Source organism: Gracilinanus agilis, chromosome 2, assembly GCF_016433145.1.
Source record: "Gracilinanus agilis isolate LMUSP501 chromosome 2, AgileGrace, whole genome shotgun sequence".
In the NCBI taxonomy this organism is placed as follows: domain Eukaryota; kingdom Metazoa; phylum Chordata; class Mammalia; order Didelphimorphia; family Didelphidae; genus Gracilinanus; species Gracilinanus agilis.
The window spans coordinates 50974564-50993531 of NC_058131.1; the positions used below are offsets into that span (position 1 = coordinate 50974564).

Here is an 18968-nt window from a genome sequence, read left to right on the forward strand (position 1 = left end):
TACACAGAGACTGATATACTGTGGTAAAATCGAATGTAATGGACCTCTGTACCAGCAGCAATACAATGACCCAGGACAATTCTGAGGGATTTATGGTAAAGATGCTACCCACATTCAGAGGAAGGACTGCAGGAGAGGAAACATATAAGATAAACAACTGCTTGAACGCATGGGTCGGGGTGGACATGATTGAGGGTATGGACTCGAAACTACCACACCAATGCAACTACCAACAATTTGGAAATTGGTCTTCATCAAGGACACATGACAAAACCAGTAGAAATGTGCGTCGGCCATGGGTGGGGGGAGTGCGGGGGGCGAAGGGGAAAGGAGGAGCATGAATCATGTAACCATGTTAAAAATGAATATTAATAAATGTTTGAAAAAAAAATTTAGAGAGGAGAGATCATCTAGGAGGTGGTCAATAGTAAATGCTTCAGAGAGGTCAAGTGGTTTGAAGACTTAGAAAAGACCACTTTTTTTCATTTACATATATATTTTGATTACATATTTGGATACCTTTTTCCATTTTTAAAATTATATCTTTATTTTTCCATTTTAAAATTATATATGTAAACATTTAAATAAATACTAAAATTATGTGTTAAACCAAAAAAAAATGTTCTTTGAATACAAATGAGTAGAAATGTAAACTGCAGCAAAGCCCATGACCAAAACTGTGATTCTGATATTGGCAAAGTCACTAATGTGGTATCAGCCATACTTAGCACTTACATCATATAGGCTGTATTTGTTCAATATTGCCATTCCTCCCTTCATCTCAGTCAAAGGGCAAAATAGAGTTTTGACACTTCAAATAAGCAATTTGTCTTACTCGTGAGAACAAGGTTCTCCCACTCACTGGTCTATATGAATGAGTGCCTTTGTAAGTGAGCTGGCATGGCTATGAGAAATTAGGATCTGCTGGTAAAGAAAAGTTCATTTTTTGCTTGTGAATAAAAATACAAACCTACTCTAGAAATAAAGCAAATGGAACACGAACAGCCTCATAAAAAGTCGCTAAAATATCAACAGCAACAGAAAGAAACTAATGATACTGAACTCTGTGCATTTGATTATTAATACTTCAATGTATAAATGGATGTATAAATTCCAGTGAATGTATGTGCACAGCTTCTTGACTCCAGAAGTTCCAATGGCTATATAAATGTCCATAACTGCATGCCTACCAATGTATAAACGAGCCTCTAGGAGGATTTGCTATCTACATCATACACTTGGCACTTGATTATATATTGCTATCTAATTATCATAGTCTCATTATAATATAATAATAAACAATTATATAGCACTTTAAGATTTGATGTTGCTTTTTACATATCATCTCATTGATGCACAGAATGGATGAGACAGCTGGCATCAGTGGAATCCGAAGATGAGGAGAATGACGTGCCCAAGGTGGCGTTGCTCATTCGGAGTAGACATGACCGGAGGCCAGATCTACAGTCTTCTGGTTCAGTTCTTTTTCTACTATAGCATGTTGCCTCCTGTAGAATTCCTAATAATTCTTTCTCCCCCACCCCCACAGTCTAACTCAAATGCTACCGCCTCCAGGAAGTTTTCCCTCATTCCTCCAGTGGGCAATTCCTCTCAGTTCTCTTATGAAGTCTTTTGTTTTATGACTTTCTAAAGCAATTATACACAATTGCACAGAAAAATCATTTGTGTTGGTGTCATCCTTCTACCAGACTATAAGTTCTCTGATAGGCTGGGAATGGTCTTATATTCTAGACTTTGTATCACAGTGACACAGAGCTCTGCATATATGTGGAAAATATGTATTGTGCTGAGTTGAGTTGGGTTGCTTCACAGTGTATCTTCCGGGATGCCAACAATTATAGTTATTGGGTAAATATATGTTGAATTAAGCTGAATTAGTGAGTCAAAGTAATGGCTTTATACTTTTTTAACTTTACTTTTCTTGGTGTTTTTGTGCATGTGGTTTCTTTTACAACATGGTTAATATGGATATATGTTTTGTATGATTTCACATGTACAACTGATATATTGTTTACTTTCTCAGTGGATGAGAAAAGGGAGAAAAGGAGAGAATTCAGAATTCAAAAATTTTAAAAACAATGTTAAAAAAAAGTTTTACAAGTAATTTGAAAATATCTAGTGAAATAAAAATATTTATTTAAAAAAATGGCTTTGTAATGTTGTTACATGCATCCCTATCTGAAACAGAACCCAAAAGGCATAAAGGCACGCAAATAAGGATATGGATACCCCCACACATACAAGACTTGAGAGCAGTAAAGGTCAGATTTTATGTTCAGAGATCCCGACACGGGGTTGAAAGATCTGAGTTTTGGTCCCGTCTCCACTGCTTAAAAGCTCTGTAACCATTTAATCTCTCAAATGAGCTGGTTCATTTGGTTGTACTGAAGGAATTTTGTAACCTGTACTATTATTTTAGTAGGAGAATGAGATACAAAAACTACAACTGAATCACTGCATTGTGTGAGGGTGAGTGCTTTCTATTCAACTGGAGTCAAAAAAGGAATAAGTAGTTCTTAAGTTCTATGCCTCTGTGTTTAAATATTAAAATATTAACAAGATTTCATTCCCTTGTCATCCCCCTTCACAAAAAATATCCTTCTATCAACCACTAGGTACATAAAATAAATAAGGATCTGCCTAAATACAGGCATATGGGCAACTATATTCCATTTCTAAGAGATGAGAGTAACCAGATAATGACTCTAAATTTAAAATTTTTAATATATACTGCCCCCTCTCAGATGACCACCCTTCTTTCCAAGGAATTATAACAAAGCCCCACATCCCAATGACCTGGGTTTCTGAGAGTCATTCTCTTGAGCTCTTACTAATTACATAATGAATGGTCCTCTTTTCATGCTAGCAAAGCACATGGGGACCTGGCATAGCTGAGGACTTTAGACTAAGCACAATTTTCTTAGGAAAACAAATGTTTCTACATTTCTAGAATTATGTACACGGATCAAAGCTTGAAGAAATTGTCCAAATTAACCTTATGGACTCTATTGTTCCCAGAGTTTGTGGTTTTGAGAAGGTAACAGATCTCAGAAAGGAAAAATGTCTGTCTGTCTCCCTTGGCAGTTTTGTTGCTCTCTTGTTTTTACACAAGTTACTCCCCTTTAAGTTATTCCACTTCTGAACTGTCCCTAGTAACAATGAAAAACACTTAAACAGAAGCAACTAACTTAGCAGTGCACCTAATATTTCCCATGGGTTTTTAAAAAAATATTACTGTTAGAAAGATTTCAAAAGAGTAAAGTCCTTTTCAATTGTTTTGTCCTATCTTTTCCTTTGGCAAAGGAATGCTTTTCATTTTTACACTCCCAAAAAACCTTATAATATTTCTGGTAAGTGTAGACAGCTCCTGGCATGATAGCTTGTGTAATTTAAGTTTTAGGTGCCTGGAGCAAGAGGTTGTGACTTGCCCACATACAAAAAGCTAGAATGGCTTGACTCCCACTCTTACTAATTCCAAAGCTTGTCCTCTACCGAATAGGTCATACTGGTTTCATCTTTTAACACAAAACTCTTGAAACAAAAGAATTAATTGTAGTCAGTACATGCTGTGTATTGTGTTTTTAGGAAATTAGACAATAGCCAGCACAACCATATATAGCAAATTTTGTGTCTGTAAACTACATGGAATTAATGCAATTAAAATTCTGGAATGGAAGGGATAACTCTCTTCAAACACATTCTTCCAACTATGGACCCAGGAATTTGACGATGGTCCTACTGTCATTAACTATGACAGGTCCCCATGTGCTTTGCTAGCATGAAAAGAGGACCATTCATTATGTAATTAGTAAGAGCTCAAGAGAATGACTCTCAGAAACCCAGGTCATTGGGATGTGGGGCTTTGTTATAATTCCTTGGAAAGAAGGGTGGTCATCTGAGAGGGGGTACTATATATTAAAAAAATTAAGTAGTTTCGCATTGTGTCCAAAAAAAGAGTGGTTGGTCTCTGAAATTAAAGAAAAAAGTGAAAAGCAAACCCATATGTTGGTTTGTATAAATCTATAGTTCAATAGGTCCTAACTTCAAGTATGCAACAGGAAAAATTATTAACACAGTGCAAATTTGATTGTATTAAGATTCAACATGTAGGAGGCAGCTGGGTAGCTCAGTGGATTGAGAGCCAGGCCTAGAGACGGGAGGTCCTGGGTTCAAATCTGGCCTCAGACACTTCCTAACTGTGTGATCCTGGGCAAGTCACTTGACCCCCATTGCCCACCCTTACCACTCTTCTGCCTTGGAGCCAATACACAATATTGACTCCAAGACGGAAGGTAAGCATTTAAAAAAAAAAAAAGATTCAACACATAAGGCTTTAGGTTCATGAAATAAACAATATAGATAACAAACCACACAACTTGACCATATCTAGAATTAGGAACCAGAGAGAAAAAGAAAGAGACTCACAAAAGCTAAGATCCAGGGATTAACAACAGTCCAGAAAGAACAAATTAAGGCTAATTGTTGACTTCTGGGTCTAGCCAAGTCCCTTATAGATCAGAATTCCTGAGTCAAGGAAAGCAAGAAAAAGAAAGTATAGTATGTGCCAACCAAGACAGGGTAAAAACATGGAGCAAAAATTTTAAAACTTAGAAAAGGAAGCAAATGAGATCCAAGTGGTTTAGTAGCAGGATAAATATTGCCCCTTGGACTAATTATGACCACCATAATGCTGCTGCCATTGACTTATTACTCAAGACAGCAGCAGCTAGAATTCTAGTGAAGGTGTAAGGTCCACCACTACCATAAGATCCAAACCAACGGAGGTTTTAGGTTCACTCCCAGGACTACGAGATAAGCTGAACCCTAGAAATGCTACAGCATATGGAGCTATGGTGACTACTATTCTCTCCATTCCTCTGTTCCATTCTAGAAGCATACAAGGATCATTGGTACAAGGAGCACTTCTCCATCCAAGCACTGATATTATCACTAGAGGCTCCCAAGAAAAAGAAGTAGAGCAAGAAGGTTTGATGGATGGTTTTTCTCTCCTCTGGTATTATGGCAACACAGGTGGGCTTCTGGGGGGATCAAGGTCAGAAGCCTAGCTAGCAGGTCTGCCATCTTGCTATGGGCTACTTTCACAGCCCTACTCTAATAGCTTGGCCACCTTACTAGTCTTGTTTTCTTGTTTTGTTTTTAAGTTAGTTTCTAGCTCAATTTATTACAAGTCTTTGGCAAAATAAAATAGAATAAATTAATTTATATGACAGATTTTTTTTCTTTAGGTATGAGCCTTGAAGGACCTGTAATTCCACTGGTAGGGGAAACTCCCTATAAGAAAACTCCATCTATAAGTGCAGATCAGCAACTGTTTTGCAACTTAGTCTTTTTCTTTTTTTAAATCTGACACATTTAATGCTATACATAAGAATTATGGTCAGGCTACACAATTAATTAAGTATAAATATCAAACAATTTATGCAAATGACAGCTGTTAGTGTTACTTTTAGTTACCAGTGCTGTTTTCATGAAAGCCTACCAACTAGAGGTGGGAAAGCCCACATCACATAAAAAGGAGGATCAAAAATTAAATGCAAAAAAAGGTTTCTGTGGCTTCAAGGGTATCATACCTGGGACACGAGTACCCATCAGGGGGTTAGACAGTGCCATTCCAATCTCTGTCATTCCATATCTCTCCAGCAAAGTGTGTCCTGTGAGCTTCTTCCACCTCTCTAGGACAGGCACTGGGAGGGCAGCAGATCCTGAAACCATTAACCTAAGCAATGAGAACCAAAAGGGAAAGGAAAAGTACTTAATTCCTAAGAGATCTTGATATTCTTCATCAAAAGAACATATTCAAGATTTTAAAGAAAGAGCCAACAATTCCTTCCAAGTGCAACAAAAACACACAAGAATCTCATTAATTTGGACCTCACTAATATAGAATTAACAATTGGGTTTGCAGGTTGGTGTGGAACTTACCTTAGAGTGGTTTTGTTTTGTATTTTTTTAAAAGGCTTATTCTGCAGATTGTAAGAGTGTAAACAAGAAGGAAAGGGGCCTGTTTAACCAGCTTATAAGAGCAAATTATTTTCAGGAGCACCCATTTGCATGTACTAATTACAAACGATTCCTCAAGCGTGCTAATTACAAATGATTCCTTAAATATACTAACCACAAATCATTCCTGATTCTCAATCTTAATTCTTAATTCTTTAAAGTAGGTCCAACAGGAACTCCACTAGAGAATGCTTATTTAGCTATTCATTCTAGCTACTTCTGGTACTTGCAAGAAGTACTACATTTCCTTAAACAAAATCTATAATTCAGATTGGCTTTCCCCAACTAGTATAAATTAGTGAAGATTTAAAGTATCACCTTTATTTCTTCCCTTTTCATTGATCTGATTTCTATCTTTGGTTATTCAAATTTCAGTAGGACCTGCTACCTATTCCCCAATAAAATCTCTGGCCCAGGACATCTGACATCTCAATCAATAACTATACAATACCAGTATGTCACACAAGAGAGCAAGTTTAGATGAGTGATAAGCAGCAGGGAATGTCAGAAACAAGGATTCTATTTTTACTGAAATGTCCCTACAAAATAAGGAACAAAAGAATGGAAAAGTGGGAGCAAAGTCAAATGGATTTCTTTTAGCCAATTCTAAATTTAACTAGTAGGGTAAAATTAATCTACTACCCTGCCCTTTCCAAGATCATCACTTCAGTTGAATGAAATGGTCATGAAAAATACAGACTTGTTCAGAAATTTGCTTAAAATTTAGGTAAGAATGCCCAAATTATGCCTTCTGCTTCCAGGGGTTTTGATTTTCAAAAATGTTATTACTGTGCTTTAAAAGATTCCATTCTCTCTACCTCCTAACCCCTTCCAAGGAATAATTTGATCCATGTCAGACACAAAATATTCTACAATTTCTATAGAGAAAAGAGTCCAGGGTAATCCTCAAGCAATAAGCCTGATATATGGAGGCTGTTAACTACTTTGATCTGGAAATAATGTCATAATGGAAGAGCAGAAGGAATGATCATAACTCATATTTATAATAATAGTAGTTGAAAAGGTTTTAAGCCTTACAAAGTACTTTCTATATATTAGCTCACTAGAGGCCTAAAACAGCCCTATTATTATCCCCATTTCAAGGAACAGAAAACTGAGGCTCAGAGAAAGATGATGCCCAGTGGGCTGTCCAATCAAGATTCAAGATAGCCTTTCCTGACTCTATCTCCAATGTCCATTCAGCTGGTGGCTCAGTGGATAGAGGATTGGACCTGGAGTCAGGAAAACATATGGTTCAAATCTGGCCTCAGACAACAGCTGGGTGAACCTGGACAAGTCATTTAACATCTGTTTGCCTCAGTTTCCTCAACTATAAAATGGAGATAACAGCCCCTACCTCCCATAGTTGAATAAATGAGATAGTATTTGTAAAGTGCTTAGTACAGTGCCTAGAACATAGTGTTAGTTGTCCTATGTTTTGAAGAGGACCAACAGCATCATAGGGTTATTCGCTGTGAGTGAGCTGGATTTAAGTGAGGCTGAGTTGCCCAAAGTTGTCTGCCTCATTCTCTCTTCCAGAGTCATTCAAGTCCAATAGCAAGACAAAAGTCAAAACAACTGGCAACTGAACATAGTAGATGTGTAATAAATGCTTATTACTTTCTCCTTTCCACTACACAACACTGCCTCTTATCATTTATAGAGCACTTTAAGATTAACAAAGGAAAGAGAATATTAGGGCAGAAGGGAGACAAAGTTTAAACAGTAGAAAAGGAAGAAGAATCTGAAACCAAGATTGGTTCATGAAGAAACAGACTGAAACTATGACAGAGAAATAAATTAAATTATATACGTAAAAAGGGCAAGAGGCTAAAAAAGATTTAGTACTAAAGTTAAGGCCAAGGGAAACAAAAAAAGAATGGGTAAGCCAAATCAACACCCTTCTTTACTAACTCAATCAACTTCCTCATAACTTTCCACAAAATTATATTTAAAACTACATATATTTTAAAGCAATTTTTGAACTGGCAATAAAGCAGAACAAAACTCAGGAAGTTTTTAGTTGGCAGACTTTTATCATAAAGGTAGGAATATGGACCAAGAGGGTGGGAGACAATGACCTTGCCTTCTTTGCTTAGCTTTTGTCTTTGCTTATTAAATTGGAGAGTATTTATCTAGAGAGTGAAAAATATTTCACAATCCTAGCCTCAATACAGCTCCTACGGGTTTTCTTGGGCAAAGTCTCTTGGTACAGATTTCTGGAGCATTAAATAGGATTTATGAAAAATTGTTCAGATAGTTCATCTGAGAAATAGGACTTTAAAACAGCACCAAATACAGTCAAAAGAATAGATTTAATCTTGCCCTGATGGTACTGTGACTGGTATTTGACCAACTTTCTTTAACTGGGCATGATGAATGATAGTCAAAGTACAGACTAAAGGACTGTCAGTCTGCCTTCTTTGTCAGGAAGAGGTCTGCTAGTCCCTACCCTCGGCAGATGGAAGATGGGATGATCAACATCTGACCTGAAAGAGGTGAAATCCAGAAGATGACAGCAAAAGGAAGCTTGGCTACAACTGAGTCACGAAAGTAACACTCAGAAGAGGCAACACACCTAGAGATATGACTTTAAGCAGAAAGGAACAGAAAATAGCATAATGACATCATTGTAGGAGTCCTATGATGAAATTCTGAGTTGCTTTGGGTCATGACTGAATTTTTTGATGAATGCTACCTGGACACAGGTATTTCCTACATACATCTTGTCTAGGAATATTACCTGGTCATCTGAATTCTCTGAATGTGTCTCCTCCAACTTAGGGGACACTAATCTTCTTAATGATCAGCATTCCTCAGGGTTTCCTCCTGGGCTTTCTTCTGCCTCCATACTACTTCATTTGGTGATCTCATCAGCTGCCATGGATTTAATTTCCATTTTTATGCTGATGATTCTCTAATCTACCTATCATGCCCCAGGCTCTCTGCTGACTCCCAATCTCACATCTCTAAATATGCCTTTCAAACATATCCAGTGGACATGTTAAACCCAAGCTATGGAAAACAGAACTCATATGTCTTCCTCTGAACTCTCCTCTAAACTTCCTTATTTTTTTTTAACCCTTACCTTCCATCTTGGGGTCAGTATTGTGTATTGGTTCCAAGGCAGAAGAGTGGTAAGGGCTAGGCAATGTGGGTCAAGTGACTTGCCCAGGGTCACACGGCTGGGAAGTGTCTGAGGCCAGATTTGAACCCAGGACCTCCCATCTCTAAGTCTGGCTCTCAATCCACTGAGCTACCCAGCTGCCCCCTTAAACTTCCTTATTACTGGCAACACCATCTGCCTAGTCCCTCAAACTCACAACACAGAGTCAGCCTGGACTACTCACACACTCTCTCAGCCTTCATATCTAAGTTGTTGTCAAGGTCTGTTGATTTTACCTTTGTAAATTCTCTCAAATACTCTCCCTTCTCTCCTCTGACACTGTCTCCAAACCCCGCGTAGGTCTTTATCACCTCATCCCTGGACTATTGGAATTGCCTGATGATGGGTCTCTCTGCCTCAAGTCTCTTCCTCACAACCATTTCATAAATGTTGGTGGCTTCCAATTGCCTTGAAGATCAAATACAGATTCCTCTGACATTCAAAGCCCTTCATACCCTACTCGCCTCCTACCTTTCTAATCTTCTTATTTCTTATTCTTTACCACATATTTGAGTGACACTGGTATCCTTTTTTTTCTATGAACAAGTACTCCATCTCTCAGCTCTGGGTATTCTATGGCTCTTACCCATTCTTGGAATGCTTTCCTTCTTCATCTCTGCTTACTGCCTACCCTGGCTTCCTTTAAGTCTGAAATAAAATCTCACCTTCTACAGGAAGTCTTTCCCAATTCTCTTTAATTCTAATGCCTCCCTTCTATTAATTATTTCCTATGTATAACTTATTTGTCCATATTTATCGCCTTGTTGTCTCCCCCTTAGACTGTGAGCTCCTTGAGGACAAGGATTTTCTTTTGCCTTTTTTTGTAGTTCCAAGTATTTGGCACAGTGCTTAGCATACGATAGCACTTAATAAGTGTTTACTGACTATCGGTGTCAAAAGCATGCAAAGATATTCCTTTTTTGCATGTGGGAATCTTTTTCTGTAAATTCAATTTCTATATGTTTGATGAAATGTCTTTTGTTTTAAATTAATGTCTCTTAACTGGTTGGCAAAAGTAAACAACTATTTGGGGTGCTCATGAGCTATGGTTTTTGAAAGGCATTACTTTAAACCAAGGGGAAATTTTTTAAATACCTGCATATGAGTGAGAGACCCCCCATTTCCTGTATTTAAAGTAAATGGGAAATAAAACCTCCTAACATAGAGCAGAACTAATATTCTCAGAAATAAATGAAAGAATCAAAGAATCAGAGTGCCTAGAGATGGAAGGGGATCATAGACATTATTTAGGAGATCATTTTATAGGAAACAGGGAAACTGAGACCTGGTGAAGTTGGGTATCTGAAATCTACCAGCAATTTATTGGCAGAGCTTGGAAAAGAATGCAAACTCTCTGAATCCAGAACTGATTCCATTCCTATCTTTCTTAAGCCTTAAAACTCTCTGGGTACTTCAGTTACCTGATTTTTTCTCCACAGACTGCACGTATAAAATCCTGGACGTGAGGCTGAGTAAAATGTTGATCATAATAATCCATCAATTTGGAATAAATGGTAGGTACTGCCATAAAAACATTGATCCGTGGCTTTTCAGAGCTTAAAAACTTTTCCCAGACCTAGAAGAGAAAAGAAGGAAATTATCTGAATAAAAAGAGAATAGAAAGATCATATTAGCACTGATGAATTACACAGACATCACTGCTCTCCATCTTTTAAGCCTTTCTTTAGGCACAAAAATCCTAATAAGCATATTCCTTCCAAAACATGGTAGCTTATTTGAAAATAGTCAAATAATCACCTGATCTTATCACCAAAATGGGTCAATCTATATTAAGTCAATAATTAGCAGTTGACTCTGAAGAACTACAGAGTCAAAGGTTAGCCCTTAATTATAAAGAAAATAATAACAACATATTAAATCAATCTGATCTTTTTTAGATTAAATAAAGGAACTTTACTTAGATTAACACCATTACTGTCGCCCTGCTGTGGCTGAGCAGATGAGAAAAATGTCTTTGGCAAAAGCCAGACAGAATGAAATTCAGAAATGCTTATATATTATAAAGCAGTCACAATCTAGATACCAGAATGAAGAGCCACAATTTACTGAAATCTATGTGTGTGCGCATATATACTGTACATATAAACAGACATGTTCATGATATATATACACATATGCATATACGTAAACGTGTGTGTATTCAAGTTTGAAGTCAATATAGCAAAATATTATAGGGATGGCTCAATAATAGAGAACCAGTACATTCCTGAAAATGTATCTAACGTAGATTTTCCAAATGTTACATCCTAATCTCTTTCTGACTTGTATAAAGAAATTAGGAGGCATTTTGGAGAATAATTTGGTGAAGGGCTAAAAAACTGTGCATAGCTTTTGATCCAGCAATACCACTACTTGATCCGTATCAATGAGATTAAAGAAAAAGGAAAAAGACCAATTTGTACAAAAAATATATTTATAGTAGCTCTTTTTGTGATCACAAAGAATTAGAAATTGAAGGGAAGCCCATTCATTGGAGAATGGCTATACAACTTGCGGTATTTGATTAGTGACAAGCAGGATGCTTTCAGAAAAACCTGAAAAGATTACATGAACTGATGTAAAGTGAAGTTAGCAGAACCAGAAGAACATTGTATACAGTAACAGAAATACTGTATGATGAACTGTGAATTAGCTATTCTCAGAAATACAATAGTCCAAGATAATTCCAAAGGACTCATTATGAAAAACACTATTTACCTCCAGGGAAAGAACTGATGGCATCTGAACACAAGATTAAATAATTTCTTTTTAAATTTTTCTCAGGTTTTTGTCTGTATTTTCTTTTTCAATATGACTAATATGTAAATATGATTTGTATGACTGCACATGATAACTGATATCTAATTGCTTATCATCTCGAGGGAAGGAAGGGAGGGAGATGGTAGAATCTGAAACTCAAAATTTTTAAAATTAAAGTTAAAAATTATTTTATATGTAATTTGAAAAAATAAGATGCAGAATGCCAAAAAAAAAAAAAAAAAAGAGGAAATTAGGAGGCATGTCAATGTTCGATGGTCCATTAGTATTTATTTCTGAGGAGTACAGGTGATTTTCTACCATCAAAGGAACTGACTTGCTGGCTCAAGTTCGGCTTCTCTCCATTAAAAACACATTCGGGGGGGCAGCTGGGTAGCTCGGTGGAGTGAGAGTCAGGCCTAGAGACAGGAGGTCCTAGGTTCAAACCTGGCCTCAGCCACTTCCCAGCTGTTTGACCCTGGGCAAGTCACTTGACCCCCATTGCCCACCCTTACCACTCTTCCACCTATGAGACAATACACTGAAGTTAAGGGTTAAAAAAAAAACAACACATTCAGGGGGCAGCTGGGTAGCTCAGTGGATTGAGAGCCAGGCCTAGAGATGGGAGGTCCTAGGTTCAAATCTGGTCTCCGACACTTCCCAGCTGTGTGACCCTGGGCAAGTCACTTAACCCCTATTGCCTCCCCTTAGCACTCTTCTGCCTTGGAGCCAATACACAGCATTGACTCCAAGATGGAAGGTAAGGGTTTAAAAAAAAAAAAAAACATTCAAAGCCTTTTTTAGGGACCAATGAGGGTTTACTGAGTCTGTAGGCTTCCTTGCTGGTGAACTCAATGAACTCTGGTTGGATCCTAAAACTTTCTGGTTCTGGTATTGGTTTTCAGTACTGACAATTTTACCCCCAAGATATTCTGGTATTACTTAGCCTTTCAATCTGGCTGATATACCCAGTGGCATCACTTTGCCCCTTAGTGAACATGGGATCAACCTCTCCTTTTAATTCCTTCTCCATACCCAAACTATTTCCCACACAAACGACTGTCACCTCTCATTTTTGGCAGGGGAGGGGAGAGGCAGTGTGATTTTTTTTCACTCTTCTCACCAATGTCCACTTCACACCACAGTAGATATGTCCTACCACCCCACTGCTACCCTCACCCACTCCCAGCTAAAATAGAGCATGAGGCTAAAGGAAAAAATAAATGTTAATTTTTCTAAAGTGAACAAGTGATTCTCCCTCATGCTGTCACCTTGGTGGCCAGTTGTCTTACTTCTTTCTCCTCAATCCTGCTTCCTTGCTTTCTACTTCAGTGAAGCCCCCTCACCCCCTTCTACCTCCCTTGTTTTGTCTTTCCTTCTACTGCCTAAGAACAATCAGCTCCCTTCGGAAGTGTTGACACCCTTAATACAGGAAGACACATTTAACAAAGGCACCTTTCCTGTGGGAGGGGAAACCCTGAAATTTGGCTCTTTCTTCCCTCTACTCATCAAGGGATTGTTTCCTGCCATCAAGGTTTGGGAAAGAGAATTCACAAAAGGCATGGGTTTCAATTGTAGCATGTATCATGCATTCACTGTATTATGATAGGGATTATTTTTCTTACAGATGCCTCCCAGGCAGGGAGGAAAAAGAAAGGAAGGCTTCAGCTATGGGAGAAATCAGAGACCAGAACAACAAAAATAATTGCTGGCTCCCACTCTGGATGGCCTTTGGTCCAGACCAGGGGACCTCCTCTGACCTGCCCTGTTTCAAGGAAGCATGTCTCTCAGCAGGTAAACACAAAAAGGCAAAGATGCACCTGAGAGTAAGAAGCAAAGATTGGTTGAAATTTCATATTTGACCTATAAGCAGCAAAAAAAGAGCTTTCCTCTGGAGAGGTTTAATAAAGCAGATTGGTGATGCTTTCCTAGTTCATTAATGTAAAAAATGTAAACACCTCCTTTGCCTTTGTTTTCCCCCTATCAATCATATCATCTTCAACAAGTTCAAGGATTATGGGTAAATGAATGGGCAGAGATGAGAGGACTCAAAGTTTATCCCTTAGACTTGGAGCTCTTTGAAGGCAGGGGTTATTTTTTCATCTTTCTTGGCATCTGCAACATTTAGTACAATGCCTGGGTATGTATTTAAGAAATGATTCTTGTTGTTATACTGATACATGATGTCAAAGAGAATAGGAACCTTTACATAGACTAAACACAATTTTAAATGAACTAAATTTTCTAAATTAGCCTTACAAGTTGAAAAATAATGAAGTTGCTGGGTCAGCAAGAAGTCCCTAAGTTATAACTTGTGCCAGTGATAAAAGTTAATTTTGGCATGAAATTATCAATAATAATGATAACAATCATAGCAGCAATTAGGAGAACAACATTAAAAAATCTAGAAATCTTAACGTTTAGAAAGTGCCTTCCTCAAAACCACCCATGTAGTAGGGAATGTGGGAAGTGTTATCATCCAAATTTCATAGATGAGGATGAGATTAAATAACTGACCTGCAATCATACAATGAGGAACCACCAGAGCCCAGTTGTGAATCCAGAGAGCCTAACACCAAATTCAGCATCCTTTCTACTATACTCTGCCACAACTCTCCCTTGTTGACAAACAAAGGAGAAGGATTAGGCTAAATCAGAGGTTGGCAGACATTTTTCAATCCACGACAATAAACATTTATTAAGCATCTACTATGTTCCAGGCAGCTAGGTGTCCACAGTGGAAAAAATGCTAAGCCTAGAATCAGTAAGACTCATCTTTCTGAGTTCAAATCTGTCTTCAGACACTTACTAGCTGTGTGACCATGGGCAAGTCACTTCACCCTGTTTGCCTCAGTTTCCTCATCTGTGAAAGGAGCTGGAGAAGGAAATGGCTAACCACTTCAGTGTCTTTGCCAAGAAAATCCCAAATGGGGTCACAAAGAGTCAAACATGACTGAAATGATTGAACAACAACAATGTTCCAGGCCCTGTTCTGAGTGCAGGGGATACAAAAAGAGGCAAAAGACAGCACCTGCCCTTAAATTTAAAACTATAGAAACCATTCTTAGCTTGCCCCAGACTCCTCTGCTAAATCATGTGTTTTCCATACACCTGTAGCTTATTCAAAAGGTTTACAAAGTGCTCTTAAGAAACCACACCACAAGTTTTTAATAACATATTGCTATTTTAAAATGTACTCTCTTAACAGACAACAAAATTTGTTACAACCTGGCATAAGCTTTCTGCTGACCACCAAGGAAGAGACATCCATGGTACTTCCTGTCTTCCTCTTTAAAAATTCACAGATGACTTTGCCTGTCTGAAAATATTCTCTCCAAAAGGTCAATGAGGTGATGAATTTCTACAGTAAAAACATGCCCCTCCTTTGCAAATGAACCTCTTCCTTGGAGATTCCCTCTGAATTCTTGTGAAAGACTTGGAAGAAACATCCTTTTGTTTGTCTTCTGAGGGGCATTCTTGCTCATTTCAGACCCCCCTCCATTTTAGCTCCATGGAAATGCATTTTGGGGCATATGTACACTTAAAGTCCATCTAGGAGTCATGATCTACAAGGGAAAGACGGATTCTGGGTGCTGAAATCCCCAATCCTAGATGTTTTTAAGCATATACATAGAACCAGAGCATTACTTCACCATGACTAAAGAAAGAGAATTTTAACTAATAGCCACACTTCGAAATATCTAGGAGAATAGTAATTTTTCACCAAAGAGAGAACAAGTCTCATAGTTCCAAAGGCCTAACAAAATGCTATGCTACCAACAAAATGACTGCATCATACAGACAGGCTGTGCCCTTCATTGGTACCTTCACAATGTCCAAGAGAACACAAGAAAGATCTTGGAACACAGGTCCTTGAGTAGACTCCAGGAAGAAGCTTGTGGAAGAGTACAAATTAGTCAGTCAATAAACATTTTTAAGAGGCCACTATATGCTGAGCACTGTTTAAGTGCTAGGGATACAAAAATGGGGAGAAAACAGTTCCTGCTCTCAAGGAGCTCACAGTCTTATGTGAGAGATGATGTGCAAACGACTATGAAGCTACAAATAGGACAAACTGTAGGTAACCCACAGAGGAAAGGCTCTAGGATCAAGGTGGATCAGGAAAGGATTCTTATAAGAAGTTGCTATTTTATATACAAGAGAGATAAAAAGTGAATTACAGGCATGGGAGCAACCACCAAAAATGTCTGGAGATAGGAGAGTTTACTGAGTGGAGTTGGGGGTGGGGTTGTCTGATGTGGTCAGCTCTTTAAAAGAAGACCACTTTGCTAGCTGAATGGAGGATGAGCTGGAGTGGGGAGAGACCTGTGTGTTCCATAGGATGGGTGTATCACTGGACGTACATCACTGGAGGGAATACTCAAACTGATGAGATAACAGAGGCACTGTGGGAGCTGTAATACATAAATGAAAGTAATTAAACTTGGAAACTTACTTTCTGTCTAACAGATGCCACAGAAGTCCAGCACAAAGATGAGTCTTGTTTCGTGGGTGTCAGTCCTGCTCCTGACCCTAGGGTGATAAAAGGGGGTCCTATAGTATCTCATCTTTACGTTTTACATTTCACAAAGAAGCTTATTAAACTTTGCCTACACTATCTGTCATGCCTGCACATAAGATTGCTGTAAGGCAGGCAAGGAACAGATATCAAAGTTGAATAATTTTCCCTGGGTCATCCTGTGAGTAAGTCAGTAGAGGAATGGAGAACTAATTCAGGTCATCTGTCTCTGACTCAGTGTCCAATGCACCAGAAATTTTTCCCTTTCAATGAAACGCCTCAAATCCAAAGAAATCAAGGAATGGAATTACCTGAGGCAATTAATTGATTCTGAACTTGGGATAACCTAATAAGTCTCTTGACTTTGCTTTTCAGCACATGACATCACTAGTGGCTTTCCTCTGGTCTACAGCAGAACAATTTATCTCTCCTGGTCTATTCTCTTGCTTGTCACTGTCAACTCATCCATCACAAGTGCAGACTATCGACAACCTATCATTCCGTTTTTATTATTTTGTTCTCTTCGGTTGGATGACATGCTGAAAACCCAGGGGCTCTAAAAACAGCTAAATGCAACAACAGATTTCTGGTCAACTAGTAATACTGTGATGGGGCTTTTATTTTTAGGTTTGGATTTTGCACTTGAACTCAAATGTAGACTTCAAGGGCTAAACTAGGTGAGTTATAGCTGTCAGTCAATATTTCAGAAAAAAAGCAAACCACTCCCATAAGTCTGCATATAAATGGTAGTAGCCCCTTTCTCAACCTAAATGCAATTATTAACTAAAATCCCATTTCTCTGGGGAGGAGTGAATGTTCCTGGTTATTCTACATTTCACTATAGTACAGTTATATAGTGATGGGGATCATAGATAGTCATAAAACATACAAAATCCATCACCACACTTTGAAGTTAAAAGTTCTAGGCACTAGTTAGAGCTATTTAAAACCAGAAAATCTTAGTTGAATACATGCAAAGAGCTCCTTAAGCAACTGTGAGAGCCAGTGAGCTCTGAAACCAGTTTCTGCATCTGTCTTAATGGCTTCCCAACAATTCTCTATGGTACTTTTAGCCTCATTTGAGATACAGGATTTCTAGTACCCGTGCTGCAGAATGTCATGTTGGTTCACAGCTGATTCAGAAGACCGATCACTAATGAATCACCAACATGACTCTTGGTAGTGTCTCTGTGTTTGCTTGGAAATCAAAATACTGATTCAGCCCACTTAGGTCTGCTTAGCTTGTTGTACTTAATGGGCTATCACACAAGATGATAAAAATGTAGGCTTAAATAAGCCACAGTGGCAAAAATGGGATTATTTAGCCAAGGGGAGAAAAAAACACTGAAAGGAATTTAGTTGACATATTAAAAAATGATGAAGACAACAGTAAAAATTAATCAGTCCCTGCTTTCACTCTTTTATAATATGAGAACAAGAGAATCTACAATGAAATTAATGGACAGAAAAATTTAGGCTGCATGTGCAATTCATTGCTTCAAGAGGTCATTGAGTAAATTATGGGGGAAATTTTTACTTCTCTAAAAGGATGGGTAGCTTCATAACTATTAACAGTACCTAAAGTTAAGAGTGGAAAAGATTAGTATGATTAATCATCACATTCCTAGATATAAACCAAGTACTGTCTTCTCCAAATAGAGATGCTCCTGAATCAGTATCCTATAAGAGTCCAAAGTCTTATTCCTGCACAAACCCATCAGCCACTGACTAGTCCTAGAGGAAGGATACAATGATCCTTGGACCTAGGATCTGATATAGTCTAATTTTATTGAAAAGTAACTATTTGGCTTTCCAGCACCTAACACTGAACATTTCATATATTAAACTCTATTTAATTTGTAATGCATTTGTGGATTTGATTTAGCATGGTTGTGAATTTAGTTGTGTGCTCAAAAGTTGTGTGCTCAGAGTTCCAACCCAAGTGCTGGTTCTGTGATTACCTTTGCTGTATGTCTATCAAAAGTAGTCTTCAAAGGGGTATAGGAGGGGGCAGCTAGGTGGCTTAGTGGATAGAGACAAGAGGTCCTCAGACAATTAGCTGGGTGATGCTGGGCCAGTCACTGCACCCTACTGCCTAGCCCTTGCTGCTCTTCTGCCTTGGAACCAATGAACAGTATTGATTTTAATAAGGCAAATGAGTTTTTGTTTTTAAAAAAGGGCAATAGTACTGCCACTATTGGGTCTGTATCCCAAAGAGATAATTAAAAAAAAAAGGGGGGGAAAGGACCTATTTGTACCAAAATATCTATAGCAGATCTCTTTGTGGAGGCAAAGAATTGGAAATTGAGGGGATATCCCTCAATTGGGAAATAGCTGAACAAACTGTGGTACCTAATGGTAATGGTAATGGAATACTATTATGCACTAAGAAATGATAAGTAAAATGATTTCAGAAAATACTGGAAAGATCTGAGGGGAACTGACGCAGAGCAAAATAAGCAGAACTGAAAGAACATTGTACAC

At 38.1% G+C, this 18968-nt stretch overlaps 1 protein-coding gene across 1 annotated transcript in view; it reads right to left on the bottom strand.

Moving 5' to 3' along the window:
- The window catches only part of ACSF3 (acyl-CoA synthetase family member 3), a 219483-nt gene that overhangs the window by 157398 nt on the left and 43117 nt on the right, over positions 1–18968 (bottom strand). The window contains exons 4-5 of the mRNA XM_044663171.1: positions 10630–10784; positions 5613–5758 (exon numbers count right to left, since the gene is read on the bottom strand). Coding sequence (XP_044519106.1) covers positions 5613–5758; positions 10630–10784 — 301 coding nt within the window. The remainder of the gene's footprint in view (positions 1–5612; positions 5759–10629; positions 10785–18968) is intronic.